Raw genomic sequence first — 15,310 nt, 5'->3', positions numbered from 1 at the left:
CAGCCTTTCGTCATGTCATTGTTTTACCCAGAAACCTTTTATGAAGTTCAGATTGATTGGGGATTTGGAGACCATCGGCACAATTGGCAAAGGGATAATGAATGCTTCTCTATTTTCAGCACCCCTGTGGCCAGTTTGCATATGTAAAAAGGTTAAGATGCATTCAGGGCTGTTTGAGAAAAAAAACCTTTATTTCATTCGTAAATAATCAAGTTCAGCAAGGGATCAAAAGTTCACAAATTAGCAGATGTACAGGCAACTGTATCAGTCATACAGTCATCAAAAATGGTTGTATACATAACATTTATTCTTATAGGAAGCAGGTAATCGAAGGGTGGTGTAAAACCAACTACATCAATCCTAACAGTGCAAAGAGAATAGAATCTCATATAAAATTAGGTATAGAAATCTATGGTTGTGGTTAGTCACACATTTTAAGCAGGCACACCAACAACAAAATAGTATTGACTTTCAAAAGTGAAATTCCTTGTAGACGACGGTAGCTGAAGGTCAAAGATATGGGGCAAATTCCAGTACAAAATCCCACTTATAAGCTTTGACAGTGTGCAGGAGAGTGGAACTCCACCGCATAAGAGCCTAATTCAGCGTCATTCTATGGACAAGGAGGGAATAGTAAGAATCCGCTGCAAAAAAAAAGGCTTTTGCAGGTCACAGGCTGATGGTTATTAAACAGTACACAGGTGTTCTCCAGAGGTTTAAACTTGCTGAATTTTCCTTGGAAGCCATTTAAGCAGGGTCTTGCAGAGCTTTTTGCTTTTCACCTTTGTCTTTGTTAAATTCTTAATGACGACACTTCGGAGCAGGCTGAAGTTTATGGGCTGGGACACGGGCACGGAGTAGGTATTGGTGCCACTTATGGAACAATTCAGAACCTCCAAGAAGCGTCTTTCCTGCTGCCTAAAGTCATACTCCACACTGAACAGAGACAGGCAGCATAACATTACTAAACCTTCACCCCCCCCTCCATAAAAAAAAAAAACACACACAATGTATCAAAATCAGCCCTCGCCGAAGATGCAAATGAATGCTCTCTGTGTGTCAGATCAGCATTTGCAGCTCATTTTTCTATGATGAAAATGGCTTTTTATGCTATAAACTGCGATGCTACACTTTTCCTTTGTGTGGTACCCCTAATGTGGGAAGCCCTGTGCTTGTCAGACTTTAGACTGGCTGATTGGTTTGGGCAGGGAGACATTTCCCAGCAGGGTATCCCTTATTTTATTTTATTTTTTTTCTAAAGGTACACACTTGATGTCTGAATATCCTTATTTCCACTTGCCCTTTCAGGACCAGATGCCAACACACACCAGTCAACAAATCAACTTATGTAACATCTTTTTGTCATACAAATGCAGTTTTGAAAATAAGTAGATGAAGAGGCATGTTTTGAATTTTTCACAATACAAGACAGTTTTAGGTTGTGCTTTGTAGAGCATGAGGCTTTTTTTTTGAAAGGATGATGAGAAGCCTTTTAGATTTCGTAGCCTCTTTTCCACGTACAATAATATCTGGAACAATTGCTGAGGTTTTTACTACTGCTTCAGCCTGATGCAACACTTCGGCAAATGGGTGCAAAACATCATCAAAGTCTGAATATGAGAACTGTATATCATATTAAGCCTCGAGACTCTGCATTTCCAACAAAATGTGAGGTGTACAGTATGTATTACAAGCTCTTCTCATAGCACAGTCTAACAACACCTGGCAGAGATAGGTCCTCTCTCTTAATATGGCACCATCACAAAATCTGTTCAGTAGTCAAAAACAAATTAGAATCTCAAACTAATGCCTCACTGTAAACCTTGACCTTCTGGCAGTGAAAGTAATTATACAAACACTGTCCACACATATGACATAATGCTTGCAAGTGAACTTTTTAATCTGAAGGGTCAGGCCTAAGCTACGATGGCTAAGAGCAATGCATCATTAGCACACATTAAAAAGTGCATTGCAGTGATTGCACGACACACAAATACTCTGATAATTAATATTATATATGATGTTTTTTTGGTCAAGCTTGGACGCCTCCTAGATTTTTCTGCCAGTCCCTGTCATACTCCTAGATTTACTCCACACCTACAGGCTTAGTCAACATTGTGTGTACTTGTTTTAGCTGGGGCTTCATTTGACTTTGACTCCACATGAATTGACCTCAACTGACCTCATCTGCTAAAACTTATAAGATAAATATAAGTCATATATATGTCACATTTATCATCATGTGACATGAATTCACTTTGTCTGCAATTTAACATTTTACCTTTTACAACGACCTCTGCAGTGATCTGTGTAAATCATTCACACAGGCAGCTTGGGCCTGACTAGTTCCTCCTTGCCTCTCATCTCAATCATTATAAATCTACAATAAAGTCTGAATGCTCTGCACCGTGTACAGTAAGTGCTAAAATTTGACAGTTGTTCCAAAAGATTGATGGTGTGCTCAGAGGGGAAAATGTTATTTTTTTTCTGTGTATTCTAAGAAAGATACAAATGAGTATAGTACAGGGATTTTCATTTGGTAAGCTGCCCATACAGTAAGTTATTAATTTTCAGTGAAGTGAGCTGGATGCCAGAGAACTGGCGACCGCAGTGACCCATGAATTAAATTGTGTCTGAAACTGTAAATAAAATTGCGTAGGATGAAATTGACCTTGAGTAAGCTGATGCATTTTCCGGTCGTCTCGCATGCCTTGCACATTAATTATTGTTTTCTTAATCTCCTTAATCTTATAAAGGCTTCCTATGATAACTGAGTAACACAAGCAGTAGATACTCTGACCCCAACAGAGTGAGGTTACAGTATCTATTCAAACATTGACAAAATAGGTTATTTCACAGATATCTCACCTGTATACAATACACGCAGTCTTCTGGCAGGTGGAGCAGTTTTTGAGGTCTTGTCCAGTTTGGTAGCATCGCCGACTAGAATAAACAAAAAAATAAAACACCCACTGAATAACTTCCAAGACTCTCATCCTATTAGATTTGCAATTCAATATTCTTTCCAGTCATCCTGTCCATCTGATATTCATTCAGACTACTGTTGGCACTGATGAGCTGTCTGCCTTGCATTATGTTAGGCATCAGTTGGTTATTAGTAGTTGGTTATTCTGAAACATGACCTCAGAGGCAGTCACAGCTTATTAGCACACCACAGTGGATGAGAATGATTGACAGAGACACATTGCCAGAAGGCCGCTTTAATTCCTGTTATTTGTCCCAGAAGAGTTACGCGGCTAAATAAATCTCTCGGAGACGTGCGCGCCCTGCTGAAACGCCCAAGTAGGTTTCTGTCACACTCAGGAACATGATTGTAGACCTGTTTGCGAACTTGTAACTATGTTCCAGCGTTGCATCATCATAAAACAGTTCCCGATTTATAGTTGTAATGGCAACGAAGCTAGCTTCATAACAGAATAGAATCAAAATGTATTTGTGCAACATGTTACATCATTAGCTGTCATTTAGGGGCTGCATCCTCAGGCTAAGATAGTGCTCCCTCGCGGATGCAGACAATGACACCACTGCTTGCAATTGCTTTCATTATACTTCGTGCTCGGAGGAGGCATTCTATCCACACACAGCTAATTGGTGTTGAATCTATATATTTTTAAAGGAAAAATGGTTAAGTTGGAGGTGGCAACAGACATCTTCACATAGCTTCACTCTCTCATAGCTGTAGCTGCACGGGCACAGCAAATTGGTGGGAAGTCCATGCTGAGCCTCTGAACACTCTCTGATGATGGTAATTAGCGTCACGCAGACATTTACGTGCTTGAGGATGCCACGTATCACTGGCACGCAAAGGATCCGTTGCCTGTCTCAACTGAGAAGAGAGGGCTGCAGTTCTACACACCAACTGAAAGACCCTAAGTCGTAGGACAGCTCCTGAACTGAGACATACGTCTACAATAATTTGCACAAATTGTACTTTATACTGTGGTATTTGGTTGATCAAAGTTGACAACAGTTTTTTTTTTCTTTACTGATTTATTTGTTTCTTTAATATATCAAATTGTTGACAAGTTGTGCTGCCATCATTTGTTACATGCTAGTTATTAATAAGTGAAACTGATCTGTTTGCACCAGATAGCAAAAGCCTAAAGCTGATGAATAATCATACACCTAATTAGTAAAACACACACATATACTGTTTCCAGACTGTTTTTCAAAGTCACTGAGTGGTCCCAGTAAATTCAGGTGATGACTCACTGGAAGCCAAAGATCACTTGGTGCGATGCTTTTAAAGTAATAACCTGAATCAAATTCTGGCAGCTGTATCTGTACTGGACTAAATGCTATAAATTAATTATTTAAAAGTCATATCTGACCCTGCAATGTAATATTTATTATTCAAAAATGTTGAAAGCAAGCTTAAATTTGGAATATTCTCTTGCAGTTCTCTATGCGACACAAGTAGTGTTACTGTGTTTTGCTGTCTGTCCCCACTCACTTACACCGACACACACACCGACATGCATGCTCTTACCCACTGGTGGGAGTGTGACAGGTCTCCAGGTCATGGATAATGTTAAGCAGAGTGGTGATCCTGTCCTTGTTGGCTGCCAGGCTGGCCTCCACAGTCTCCAGCCTCTGCTGTAGAGCTGCTGATTTGCAGCACTGTGGGGAGGGCGGCAGCAACAGGGCTGCATCAGCTGGGTGGGAGTGTGCCAGGCTGGTGTCCTCTGAGCCTGGCTGAGGGGGAGCAGGGCTAAACTTCGTAGCAGGCCTGACTATTCCCTCCAATTTGTTGGACCGGAGGAGGGGACGCGATGCCAAGTGCATTGTTGATGATGGCAATATGGAATTACAGTCAGGGCCTGTGTGTGTGTTGAGCTCTGCCTCACTGAGGGATGGGGCTGCATCAGTGAAAGAAAGTTCTGGACTTGTGTGTGCTTGAGGTTGTAATGATACATCAAAATCCAAGTTTTGTTGAAGTGAAGTTTCAGCCATGGTTTTGACATGTGTGCTTGAGATAATGGGCTCACCGTTTGTTTGTGCTGTGACAGGGAATGCTGGGTAATTGGGATGTGTCTGTTTGTCGCCTTCGGATTTAAGTTTAATATTTGCGTGCCTGGATGATGTACCCAGGGGGAACTGTTGTGTATTTGAATCCGTCTGCTGGGCTGTTTTTACTGGTGGGCGTGCTGCACAGTGTCCCTCGTGTTCTGTTTCTGTGTATCCTTGATAATGTGCAATGCTTTGTTGTTCTGTGTTTATGCAACCCTGCAGACAAGAGCTGCTTGACTTAATTAGGGAAATGTAATTCTGAAGGTTAGTGACCTGTGATGGATCAGAATTTTTATGATCTTTTGACTCATGCACTGCTAATTCATTGATTAAATTATCATTGAATTTCCTTTTATCGGAACTCAGGTCCTCATTGGGATGAGCGGTTGATTTAGGATTGTGAGTGGTTGCATCACTGCCTCTGCTGAAATGATCTGACACATGTTGTGGCTCGGATATTGTGTGCGGAGGTGTTCTGGAGTTGTTTTCCTGATTGGGAACAACACCGCAGACACCAGATTCATTACTGGTTTGAGTTCTGATGTCTGTTTCTTTCCTGTGATGATGTTTGTCTGTATCTAGGGCTTCATTACAGCTAAGCACTCGTGTTGTGTCTGTTGATTGAAGAAATGTACTTGAAACAGTGACATTTTTTTGTTTTTCTTTCAGCGCAGACAACAGGGAACCCTTAGTGGATGCAGATTCTTTCAAATTAAATGTGGTGTTCCTGAGGGCTATATTCTTGTATAGAGTGCCTTTACATGTAAGCGTGAGGCTGGGAGTTGTACTTGTAGGCAACCTAGTTTTTGAGTCAAGGGGTTTAGATGCACTAGATGACATGTGGAGAGAAGACGTGGAGACATTCTGATCTGACATCTGATCTGAATTAGCTTCATGTTTCAAAATGCTCTGTGAGACAGCAGCACTCATAAGTGAATGCGGTGTAGTTTGTGGCGGATTAGCAAAAGCAGAGAATCTAAGTAGGGTTTCAGTAAAGGTCATTTTACGTGGTGATGTTCTGACAGTGCTTGAAGATAGTGTTTCTTTTGGTTTATGAGGATCTGGTGATGCACTTGTTTGCATAAGGTTTGCAGATGATTCTGACCTATGAATTGGTTCTGATGCTTTGTCTGCCAATGATAATGTGAGGCGTTTAGGGATCATTAGTGGGCTATTAGTCGTGTTTGTCCCTATACTTATTTGTCCTGTGTGCATTGATTGCACGGTTTCATGTTGAGCATTGGTTTTAGAGGCTGTACTTGCATTGGACATCAATGGAGAGCTAATGGTTGTGGTTGCATTTTGAGTTGATATGTTTCCAGGCCCTGTGGCTAGAGTATACAAATGAGAAGGTGGCGGCAGAGTGTTCTCAGGCGCGGCATGAACAGATACGCATACATTTTGTGATATGTTATGTTGTATAGAGCTGAGTTGTGTTGTTTTGATGAGCTTAGGGTAAGTGTGTGAGTGTGGGTTGTTTGGTTTGGTGGCTGTGGCCATCTGAGGAGTCAAAGTTAGACTTGTTGGTCTTTGGATCTTACGGGAATCAGTTTCAATAGTTGCTGTGACGGTGGTGGTTTTAGCATGGACAGTGGGTGTTGCATCACTAGCAAGATGTGTGTGTGACAGATTGCCTTTGGAGTGCACTGGGCATGCGGGGTGTGGAGTTTTTCTGAACCTTATTTCTTCGTTAAGGTATAGTATTTGTGGATGGACTGTAATTTGTGTCCTTTTGTCTGTCTTTGTGAGGCTCTCAGAGATTTGCTGGCTTGGCTGTAGATGTTTTTCAGCAGTGGAGAGTGCAGTAAGGGCTGTCTTTAACGGTTTCTCTCCAAGGAAACCATCAGCAGAAGCAGTGGCAGCAGAAGCAGCAGCAGTGCTTTTCTCCCCCAAAGTGACAGCTCGGGTGGTTATAGATTGTCTCCCACCGCAGAGGTTGCATATTTTTTGTGACACGCCGAAAGGTCGGGCAGGAGATAACGGCTGCGCCTTTCCACACTGATCTGCATAATGACCTTGGTCTCTTTCACAAGAGGTTGCACTCTTCACAGGCTCAGCATCGCCATTATCGATGCTAATTCCTCCTATCGCCTCTGAATCCACCACACTGCCATTGGTGTAACGAGTAGCAGGTTTTAGTTTAGGCCTGCCGTTGGGTGCGTTCAATGCAATATGTGGATTGGTCTTGATTGCCCTGGCATAGCAATAATTCCCACCACTGTTCCGTTGACAGCAGGCCACATCCTTAGAGGCCTCACCTCCAAGAGCTTTGAAAGTCACTTCCTTTTTGGTCTTGGATTCCCCACTTTTCTGTTTTAAAATAGCCCTTTTCTCTTTGTCACCCTTTGTTAGCAGCACTACCTCCTTGTAGTCCGTTTCCTTGGTAATATAGCTGTCGGATGTTTGTGTAACGCTATCTGAAAGTGTATCTGTTAACTGGGTAGGTGGTCTGCGTATCCCAGGGGACGTCTGAACACCAACGCTGCAATGAAGTCCCAGTGTCTGCAGCAGGGTTCCACCGCTTCTGTCTCCTCCTGTTGTCTTCCAACCACGTACACCAACCAAGGCAGGGACGCCTAAAACTGGAACCGGAGTCGTCAGGTCGGCCGCTCGTCTCCCCATCCCTCGTGAATCAAATGTTTGATAATACAAGGGAGCGACAGTGTTTCTGCACCATTACATCCATCTAAAAAAAAGTTAGAAAAGAACAAGTTTACACTGAGAGGCATTTGAGATGTGAAGGAAATCCATGAGTAAGCAGGATTAGTTGAAACAATGCACAGAGCTACAACTGAGACAAGAAACTGCTTCAGTACTGCAGAAATTAGGGATAACTGGAGCTGTCAAAAGTCAATTGCAGATTTGAGATAAGGCAGAAAAGAATTGTATTCTCACTTTCCAACTTTTTCTGACAGAGTGGATAAAAAAAGGAATGGCAATCTGTTAATACTGATAACAAGAGGAGGCAGTTGCTGTGAAGTGTTCTATATTATATTAGCATTTCTATCATGCTGCACAGATCTACCCTCTGTGTCTGACAGCACACAGAATAATTTATTTGTGAGAAGAAAAAAAATTCATAAAGACAGTTGCTGTCTTGAACTCTCTGGTTGTAATGTCTGTCAGGCTTCACTCTTCACTGTTGTCATCCTCCACATTCAGCTCACCTTGGAAAGCAGCCATAATGTATACACTGATACTACAGTACAGACTTCATTAAGCTTGGTGTGCATCTAACTGGAACACCCTTTCATAAAGGGGATTGCGTGTGTGGTTGTGTGTGTGTGTGTGCATGCCACTCATAAATTCACAACTCTGTTGTGCAAGAGGTCATATTAATGATTTAAGCACCAACAGTTCAATAACAACAGGGCGATAATGTACAGTATTGCGTGTGTGTGTGCTCGCAAGTGTTGATTCATAACAAAATATCATGCAAACACATTCTGACAAGGCTACCTTCTTCCTCTTCATCATCCTCCATGCAGAGATGTCTAAATTGCAAAAAGACATTTAGTCATGCGTACCTGTAGGGACCATTATTTTGGTTGTGTGTTAGTTGAGCTCAGTCTAGTGACCTATGTCTGTCGTCACTGTCTAATGATAAGTGACAACTGTCCTGCCTTATTAATTCACCATTAAACCCCCTTTTGCTGAGTTATAAAACAACAACAAAAACAACAAAGACAACTAATAGAGCTGTCGGTAGTGTTTTTGTGATTCAAGTTTAAAAGTCATACCTGAGTATTGGTGATTTCCTTTGTCCTTAACTCCAAATGTTTTCCACTCTTTCTGTTTTTTTACATCCTCATTCAGCTTTGGAGTGACTTTGTCTTGATATTTTCCAATCGTTTAGTGGCAGAATTCAAACTCAAAAAGGAGTCCGCAGGCAAGCCACTCTGCAAAAGCAATGCTGCTAAATGATCCCCCTTCTCTTCTGCAGCAATTCTGAACTAATCTACCTTTTTATTGATCAGACATCAAGCCGATCTGTGTCCTCATTACATTCACTTCTGCTCTTTGTTTTGGTCCGGTCGCTTCACTCTCACTCCATGATCACAACACACAGCAGTATGCTACAGTATGCTGCCCTACAACACAGTCTGCACTACTACTGTATGCCCTCTCCTCTCTCCCTCTTCTCTTCTTTCAGCTACTGTCCTCCTTCCCAGCGTTCATGTATCCTGATCTACAGCTGGGTGGAGAAAGAGACCAAGGGAGAGAGAGAAAGAGAGAGAGTGAGAGAGAGAGAGGAAGTGACTTGCATCAGTGGGGTAGGGACTGTGTGTAAATTACCAGCCATGTTAAAAAGCAGGAAAATGAACTGATATCTATATATGTATATACAATTTGTTCTAATCTGGTAAGTGCCAAGCCGTTTTTAATCATGACTCAAGATTATTAAATATTATTTTTTATGATATGTGTATAAACAAGTAATATCTGTATGAGTTTTATGTTTTAGTGACTCATTTTATGTTATACTTGTCCTGTATGCCTTCCAATAACTGTAATATGTCCTTGGTAACATTGTTATCAGAAGGACCTTTGTTATTGCGCATATGTTTTTACACACTCTGTCACACACAAGGAGCTGTAGTCAGTGTGTGTGAGCAGTTGGGGGTTAAATGCTTTGCTCAAGGGTAATTCAGTTGATGCAGGAGTGTGACACTGCTCATTAATCTCCCCACCCATCCTGCATGGTCCAGGATCCTTCAGTCCAAAGCCCCATTTTTCTATCCTCTAGGCTGCACACGTAGGACATAATCAGAGGTGTGCCGTTGTGTTGGTGCTTAGCGTATAGTGTGTTCTGCTGCGCTTGCTCACCCTTTCACACAGCTGTCAATTCAGCTGTATGACTAACTCTCCCAAATGCTCAAAGGCGCCACCAAAAATCCCACTTGCAAATCTCTCAGACAGGATTGGTGAGGCGCAATGAAGTTGCAGCAGTCTGTGTCAAAGGTGCTGCTGTAAAAGGGTCAGCTGGGTCAGAACCAAAAAGTTTGGGTTCTGAACTATGACTAAAACCTTAAGTAATATGTTTGTGAAAGAAAAATAATTAATTAGAGTAACTGTCAGTCAACCTTTTGCCTTCACCATCACATGCCATCACATTTCAGAAGAATAAGCAGTCCTCCACTCCACACCACAGCCTGAGATAATGATTTTTAAAGTTAAATTGCAGACAAAAAGTCAATAATACAAACTATGATCACCTAATAAATAATGATCTATAAAATGTTTTTTTAATATTCATAAATTCTCTGTCAATTTAAGGCTAACAAATTCTGCTCTATACCAGTGTGCTGACCATTATATACTTTTGCATTAGTATTTATTTAATATGTTTTATACTTAAAATATCTGACTGTCAAAAGTGTATAGAATGTCATGTGACTGAAAGAAAATGATGAACACCATCAATATAAAGCAGCACATAGGAATTCTTTTTGTATAGCAGTTCCTTTAAAAAATAAATGTGCTGCAGTGCTTGTAAGTGCACAGGCCTGTATGCAGTGAAAAGTAGCTTCTAAGTACCCATGACAGTTTTGTTTATAGTGATCAGCTGCCCTGCCAAACTGTCCCATGCCTGGCGAGCTCTGTCACACCGATTTCTTGCTTTAAAAGCAAAGAGTTGCAGAGCAATGTTTGAGAACTTGTGCTAAAATGACAATCTGGGCAGATTAAAGTCAAAGCCATGGTCTTCAGTTTAATGTGAAATCCCAGTGCAGGCCAATGTACATGTCAAAGTGCATACATCAACTTCTGTTCATAAAATCCTTCTATGACTCAACCTCTTTGGCCTCAGATCAAAGAGACAGAAGTGTGTTCTCAATGGAAATCTATCTGTTAACCGCAGACTTAAAACTTCAAACATGTGGATCACAAAATGTGAGACGACAGCATCATGGTTTAACAACGCTACTATGTGGAAAATCGGTCTGTGGGTTGACTGCATTCAGTAGATTGCACTCAAATTCCATCAGTGCAGCCCTGAGGGAACATGCAGCTGACTTTGTGAATAGAATATCATCCTGTAGCCTCAAGGTGATTACGCAATATTGTATCAGTGAAATTGCCTGCAGTGAAAACACTTTTACTGTCACTGCCAGGGTTTTGTATGGTTTGCATTTATCCAAGATAACAGTGGGTTCTTCTTTGAGAAGAATTTAAATATTAAGTAAACATCTTAAAAATTCAACTTTTAGAGAGTGTGTAGAATGATAAAGAAGTTATGGCTATAATGATTGTGATAAGTTGTATTCATTCAATTTTACTGTGGTACAACAGGAGAGAGACAAACAATGACTCAGACAACAATTTATGTCTCTGTACTTGGAATTTTCTAGTGCATTAATATATTCATAAGGTGTGAAGAGGCTGAATGAAATGATACACATCTTCTGGGCTCTTGCTGGGTGGATCAGAAGGTAGTAGCATTGCAAAGATGAGTGCTCACGAGCTGCTGGTCTAAATAACATCATTTTAGTACCAGGATGTTTTATGTAACAATAAATATTTTTTCCCAAGATTTGTATCTTAGGAACAATGTTCAAACCCATGTGATACAGTTACAGGAAACAACTCTTTCAGTGTGCTGTTCCTGTTCTTTAACCATCTGTGGCTTAACAGATTCCTGCAGCCAACAAGCTTTTACTTAAAGTGTTTTTTTTCTTTACTCTGTGCATTTGCAGTGATGCTAGTGTAATTAAAAAAATCTGATTTTCCTTTAAAGCTGCACTTTATAAAACTACCACTAGGAGGCAGGTGAACATCAAGGATGCTCCCCGACTGTCCAGTTTCTCATTAAATTGTTGAAGGAAATGGTTGTGCCAGTGTTTTAAGGATGAATAGCAATGTTCAGTGTGATATTTTAAGACACTCGGTCACAAAATAATCCTCTGGTAATTACTGTGTTTGTCATTAATGCATGGTATGCCCTCTTCTTACACACAAACAGACTAATTGTTGGCTCAGCAGCCTGCCTTGGCTTTTATCAATAGGTGTCAGCACAGCTGAAAAGATGGAGTAGGGAGGGAGGTGTGTGTTAATAATTTCCTCCAGTCTGCAGACAGATGGAGCCAGTGATGCATACATCAAGAGCTCCTTCCTAGACAGCTTTAAACATGTATTCATTGCTTAGAGGCAGAATCTCTGCTAAGTTTAACCCTGCAGACGTGCTGCTGACCCCTCACTCACCTCCAGCTCCACAGAAAAGGTTTTCTGTGGCATGTCTGTGTGTCAGAGTTCTTGCAGTTTGCACTGTTTGTTCTGGGCTGCTTGACTTGTATATGATCCACTTCCCATGTTAACTTCTGTTTACATTTCAGTTAAGAAAGAACACTTTTGTTTGGCAGTTTGACAAAATAGACGTGTATGAGCAAACCTCCCCACTAAGTGGTTTTAAAACAAAATGCTCAGGTTTCCAGGAAGACATTGGAAAGGTGCCCACAATACTCTTCCTGTTTTTCCACTGTGATGAAATAAAGACAGGGAAAACAACACTTTGTGGTATTCATTTCAGTAGTTATGTGTATTTCCCACATTATCTTATGAATCATTAAAGTGTGAACTGCTGACTAAGGGCAAGACATTGTTTTTTTTATACACTTCCCAGTTTTGAGATTTAGATTTAGGCTTTTGTTTCTCCCTTGTCTGTTTTTTTTTTTTTTGCGGTTATTGCAGTTATCTTTTTGGGTCAAAAATAATGAGCAACTCTCATTAGCTTGCTGGCACATTGGCATTTATTTATTGGAGAGTTTGAAAAAGGAGGTTTGACTGAGGGCAGACAGGAATGTTGCCTCATAGTAGTGGCCTAATTTTCTAACTTAAGTGTTTACTTAAATTTCTTGGAACAATGACAGATTGTGTAATTTCTGTACACAAGTCTGAGCTTTGTATATGTTGTCCCTGCCAAGTGTTTCTTGAAGAGCCACACTGTGCTTGCTACAGCCTACTCTGTTGACTAGTTCACATTTTGATATACTTAAAAAGATAAGATAAGATAAGATAAGATAAAACTTTATTAATCCCGAAGGAAATTCTTGTGCCAGAGGTATCAAGTCACAATAAATGCAGTTAAGTACAGAGTATAAGTATAAGTGTCACTATAATCCAAAATCAGAGTACAGTACGCAGTATGAGCACAATATATGATACATGGATACAAATATGGAGATGTAAGGTGCTAAGTAAACATAATATAGACAAGTGGAGGGAATGACAGTGATGCCTGACATGATTATCTAGCGCTTCTCCCTACAGAAAGGGGAGGAGTTATACAGTCTGATGGCCACTGGCAGGAAGGACCTCCTGTGGCGTTCTGTGCTGCTCCTCGGTAGTCTCAGTCTACCGCTGAATGTGCTCCTGTAGGACAGCAGTGTGTCTTGCAGGGGGTGAGACGTGTTGTTACGAATACTGAGGAGTTTCCTCAGTATCCTCCTCTCCGTCACCTCCACCACAGACTCCAGCTCCACTCCCAGCACCGAGCCAGCCTTCCTAATGAGCTTGTTGAGTCTGTTGGTGTCGGCCGTCTTCATCCTGCTGCCCCAGCACACTACAGCGTAGAAGATGACGCTGGAGACCACCGAGTGGTAAAACAAAAACTCCACTATAAAACAATAATAACTAAATAAGAAACATAATGCTAACAAAAATTTAAGTAATGAGCTGGAATCTTTTGTGGATGGTGAATTTATGTGAAAATCTTTGTCCCTGTTGTGTCTTACCTAAAGCCTAGTGAATATGGAGCCCTTAGTGAAAGGTGAAAAATTGAAGCCTTAACACGTTTTAAGATATTTAAGAAAAAAACTTTATTTGTGACTTGTTAACAAAACACATTACCAGATTGATTAAATCATAAGAATCACTATTATCACCTTTACAATGATGAGCAGGTGTACAAAAAAGTTATTAACAGATCTGCACTGTCACAGTCGACTGGCATGTGCCACTCACTGCCACACCCAGCGACTGAGGAACATTCACTATACACAAGCAGAGAATACATCAACTTTTTTTTTTATTGCCATTTCTTTATTTTTTTTAATTTTTTTTCTGCCTTTTTCTCTACTAGGAAGGGAATAGCTATGAAGGGGTGAGTAAATGAGTCACAATAGTGTTTGTTTGATCATCATTTTTCAGCTTAACACAAGTTTAAGGACTTTGAAAATCAATATAGGGTAAAAACAGAAAGAAGGCATTTCATAGCATAACACAATGGCATTATGTACTGTATATCTAGAAGATTAAATTTATTTTCAACAGGATAAAAAATGTGATTCTTTTAGGATTTTCCACAAATTACTGTTTTGCAATGGTGTATCTGTATATGTACTTGTATGTATGTGTATATGCACGGAAGTGTGTGTGGGTCTTTTTGAGAATGTGTATCAGAGGTATATGTATTCCAATACGCATTTCCCAGTGGAAAAAACATATCTATGTATATATATATAGTATCTGTATAGTATCTATTTTCCTTTGCGTATAACATGCAAACAGCCACTTGGTGATCTGACAGCACAGAAGTACACCTGGAGAAGGGAGGGAGGGGCTGGAAGGTGGGGGGGGGGTGTGTGCATGGGAGGGATTCAGCAGGATAGCATCACCCTTACAGTGATAGGTAATACGATGGTCTTACAGAGGAAACACTGAGGTGAGATTTTATGACACTCTTATTTATCCCGATGCTGTTCCCGTTTTTATCGTTTGCAGTAAACTTTACTCGACCGTGCCTGGTGTCACAGGGCTTAATATAGCTCAGCATTGATTTGGTACCTTCCCAGCAGCTTTGTTTCTGATGTCTATGTGCCGCAGCCAAGCAAAGCAAAGTCTTGCCATGTGTGCTGATCTCCTCTCACTGGTGTCATTTTTTTGCCTGTAATTTTTAACAGAGTATTTCACCCACCTCCCCCACTTAATCATAACAGGGCTCCCCCCTCTTTTAACTGCCACTCTCTTTCCAGTACTACTGCTGCTGCTACTGAACTGCACTGTACTTGCAAGTAGCTTTTGTCAGCCCAATTTTGACTAATGGCTGACACCAGGGATAACTGCAACACCTCTGCTCTCGCAAAAGAGGAACGACTTGCCCATTAATTTCTCCTACACTAGACCAACACACTGCACTTACAATGACTGCAAGTGTCTGACTTTCTCTTCCATTCAGTGTGACATCGTCTCAGTTTCTGCTTAACCTGTCAGGCGTCCTCACGAACGCGATGCGTGTGACCCGTGCGGGAGATGACAGAGCTGTCGACAATGAGCAATCAAAAGG

General features: G+C 41.0%; 1 protein-coding gene across 1 annotated transcript; it reads right to left on the bottom strand.

Annotated features, from left to right (window-relative positions):
• Positions 1-636: 636 nt before the first annotated feature.
• LOC114446558 (mucin-5AC) lies at positions 637-9,198 on the bottom strand. Its single transcript, XM_028422208.1, has 4 exons — positions 8,772-9,198; positions 4,511-7,717; positions 2,869-2,943; positions 637-936 (listed from the first exon to the last, which is right to left on the bottom strand). The coding sequence occupies exons 2-4, from the start codon at positions 7,651-7,653 to the stop codon at positions 717-719; spliced, it is 3,438 nt and encodes a 1,145-aa protein (XP_028278009.1). The 5' UTR covers positions 7,654-7,717; positions 8,772-9,198; the 3' UTR covers positions 637-716.
• Between the last annotated feature and the right edge of the window lie 6,112 nt (positions 9,199-15,310).

This window comes from Parambassis ranga, chromosome 14 (assembly GCF_900634625.1).
Source record: "Parambassis ranga chromosome 14, fParRan2.1, whole genome shotgun sequence".
In the NCBI taxonomy this organism is placed as follows: Eukaryota; Metazoa; Chordata; class Actinopteri; family Ambassidae; genus Parambassis; species Parambassis ranga.
The sequence above is the reverse complement of the archived record's forward strand: the minus strand, read 5'-3'. Positions and strand labels throughout refer to the sequence as shown.

What these genes read in the sequence shown, in the direction of transcription:
- LOC114446558 (XM_028422208.1), bottom strand. Translation starts at nt 7,653, where the DNA reads ATGGGGAGACGAGCGGCCGACCTGACGACTCCGGTTCCAGTTTTAGGC. An exon ending in TGTCACACTCCCACCAGTGG is followed by an intron (nt 2,944 to 4,510) that starts GTAAGAGCATGC and finishes TGTTTATTCTAG; the next exon opens with TCGGCGATGCTACCAAACTG. An exon ending in ACTGCGTGTATTGTATACAG is followed by an intron (nt 937 to 2,868) that starts GTGAGATATCTG and finishes GTCTCTGTTCAG; the next exon opens with TGTGGAGTATGACTTTAGGC.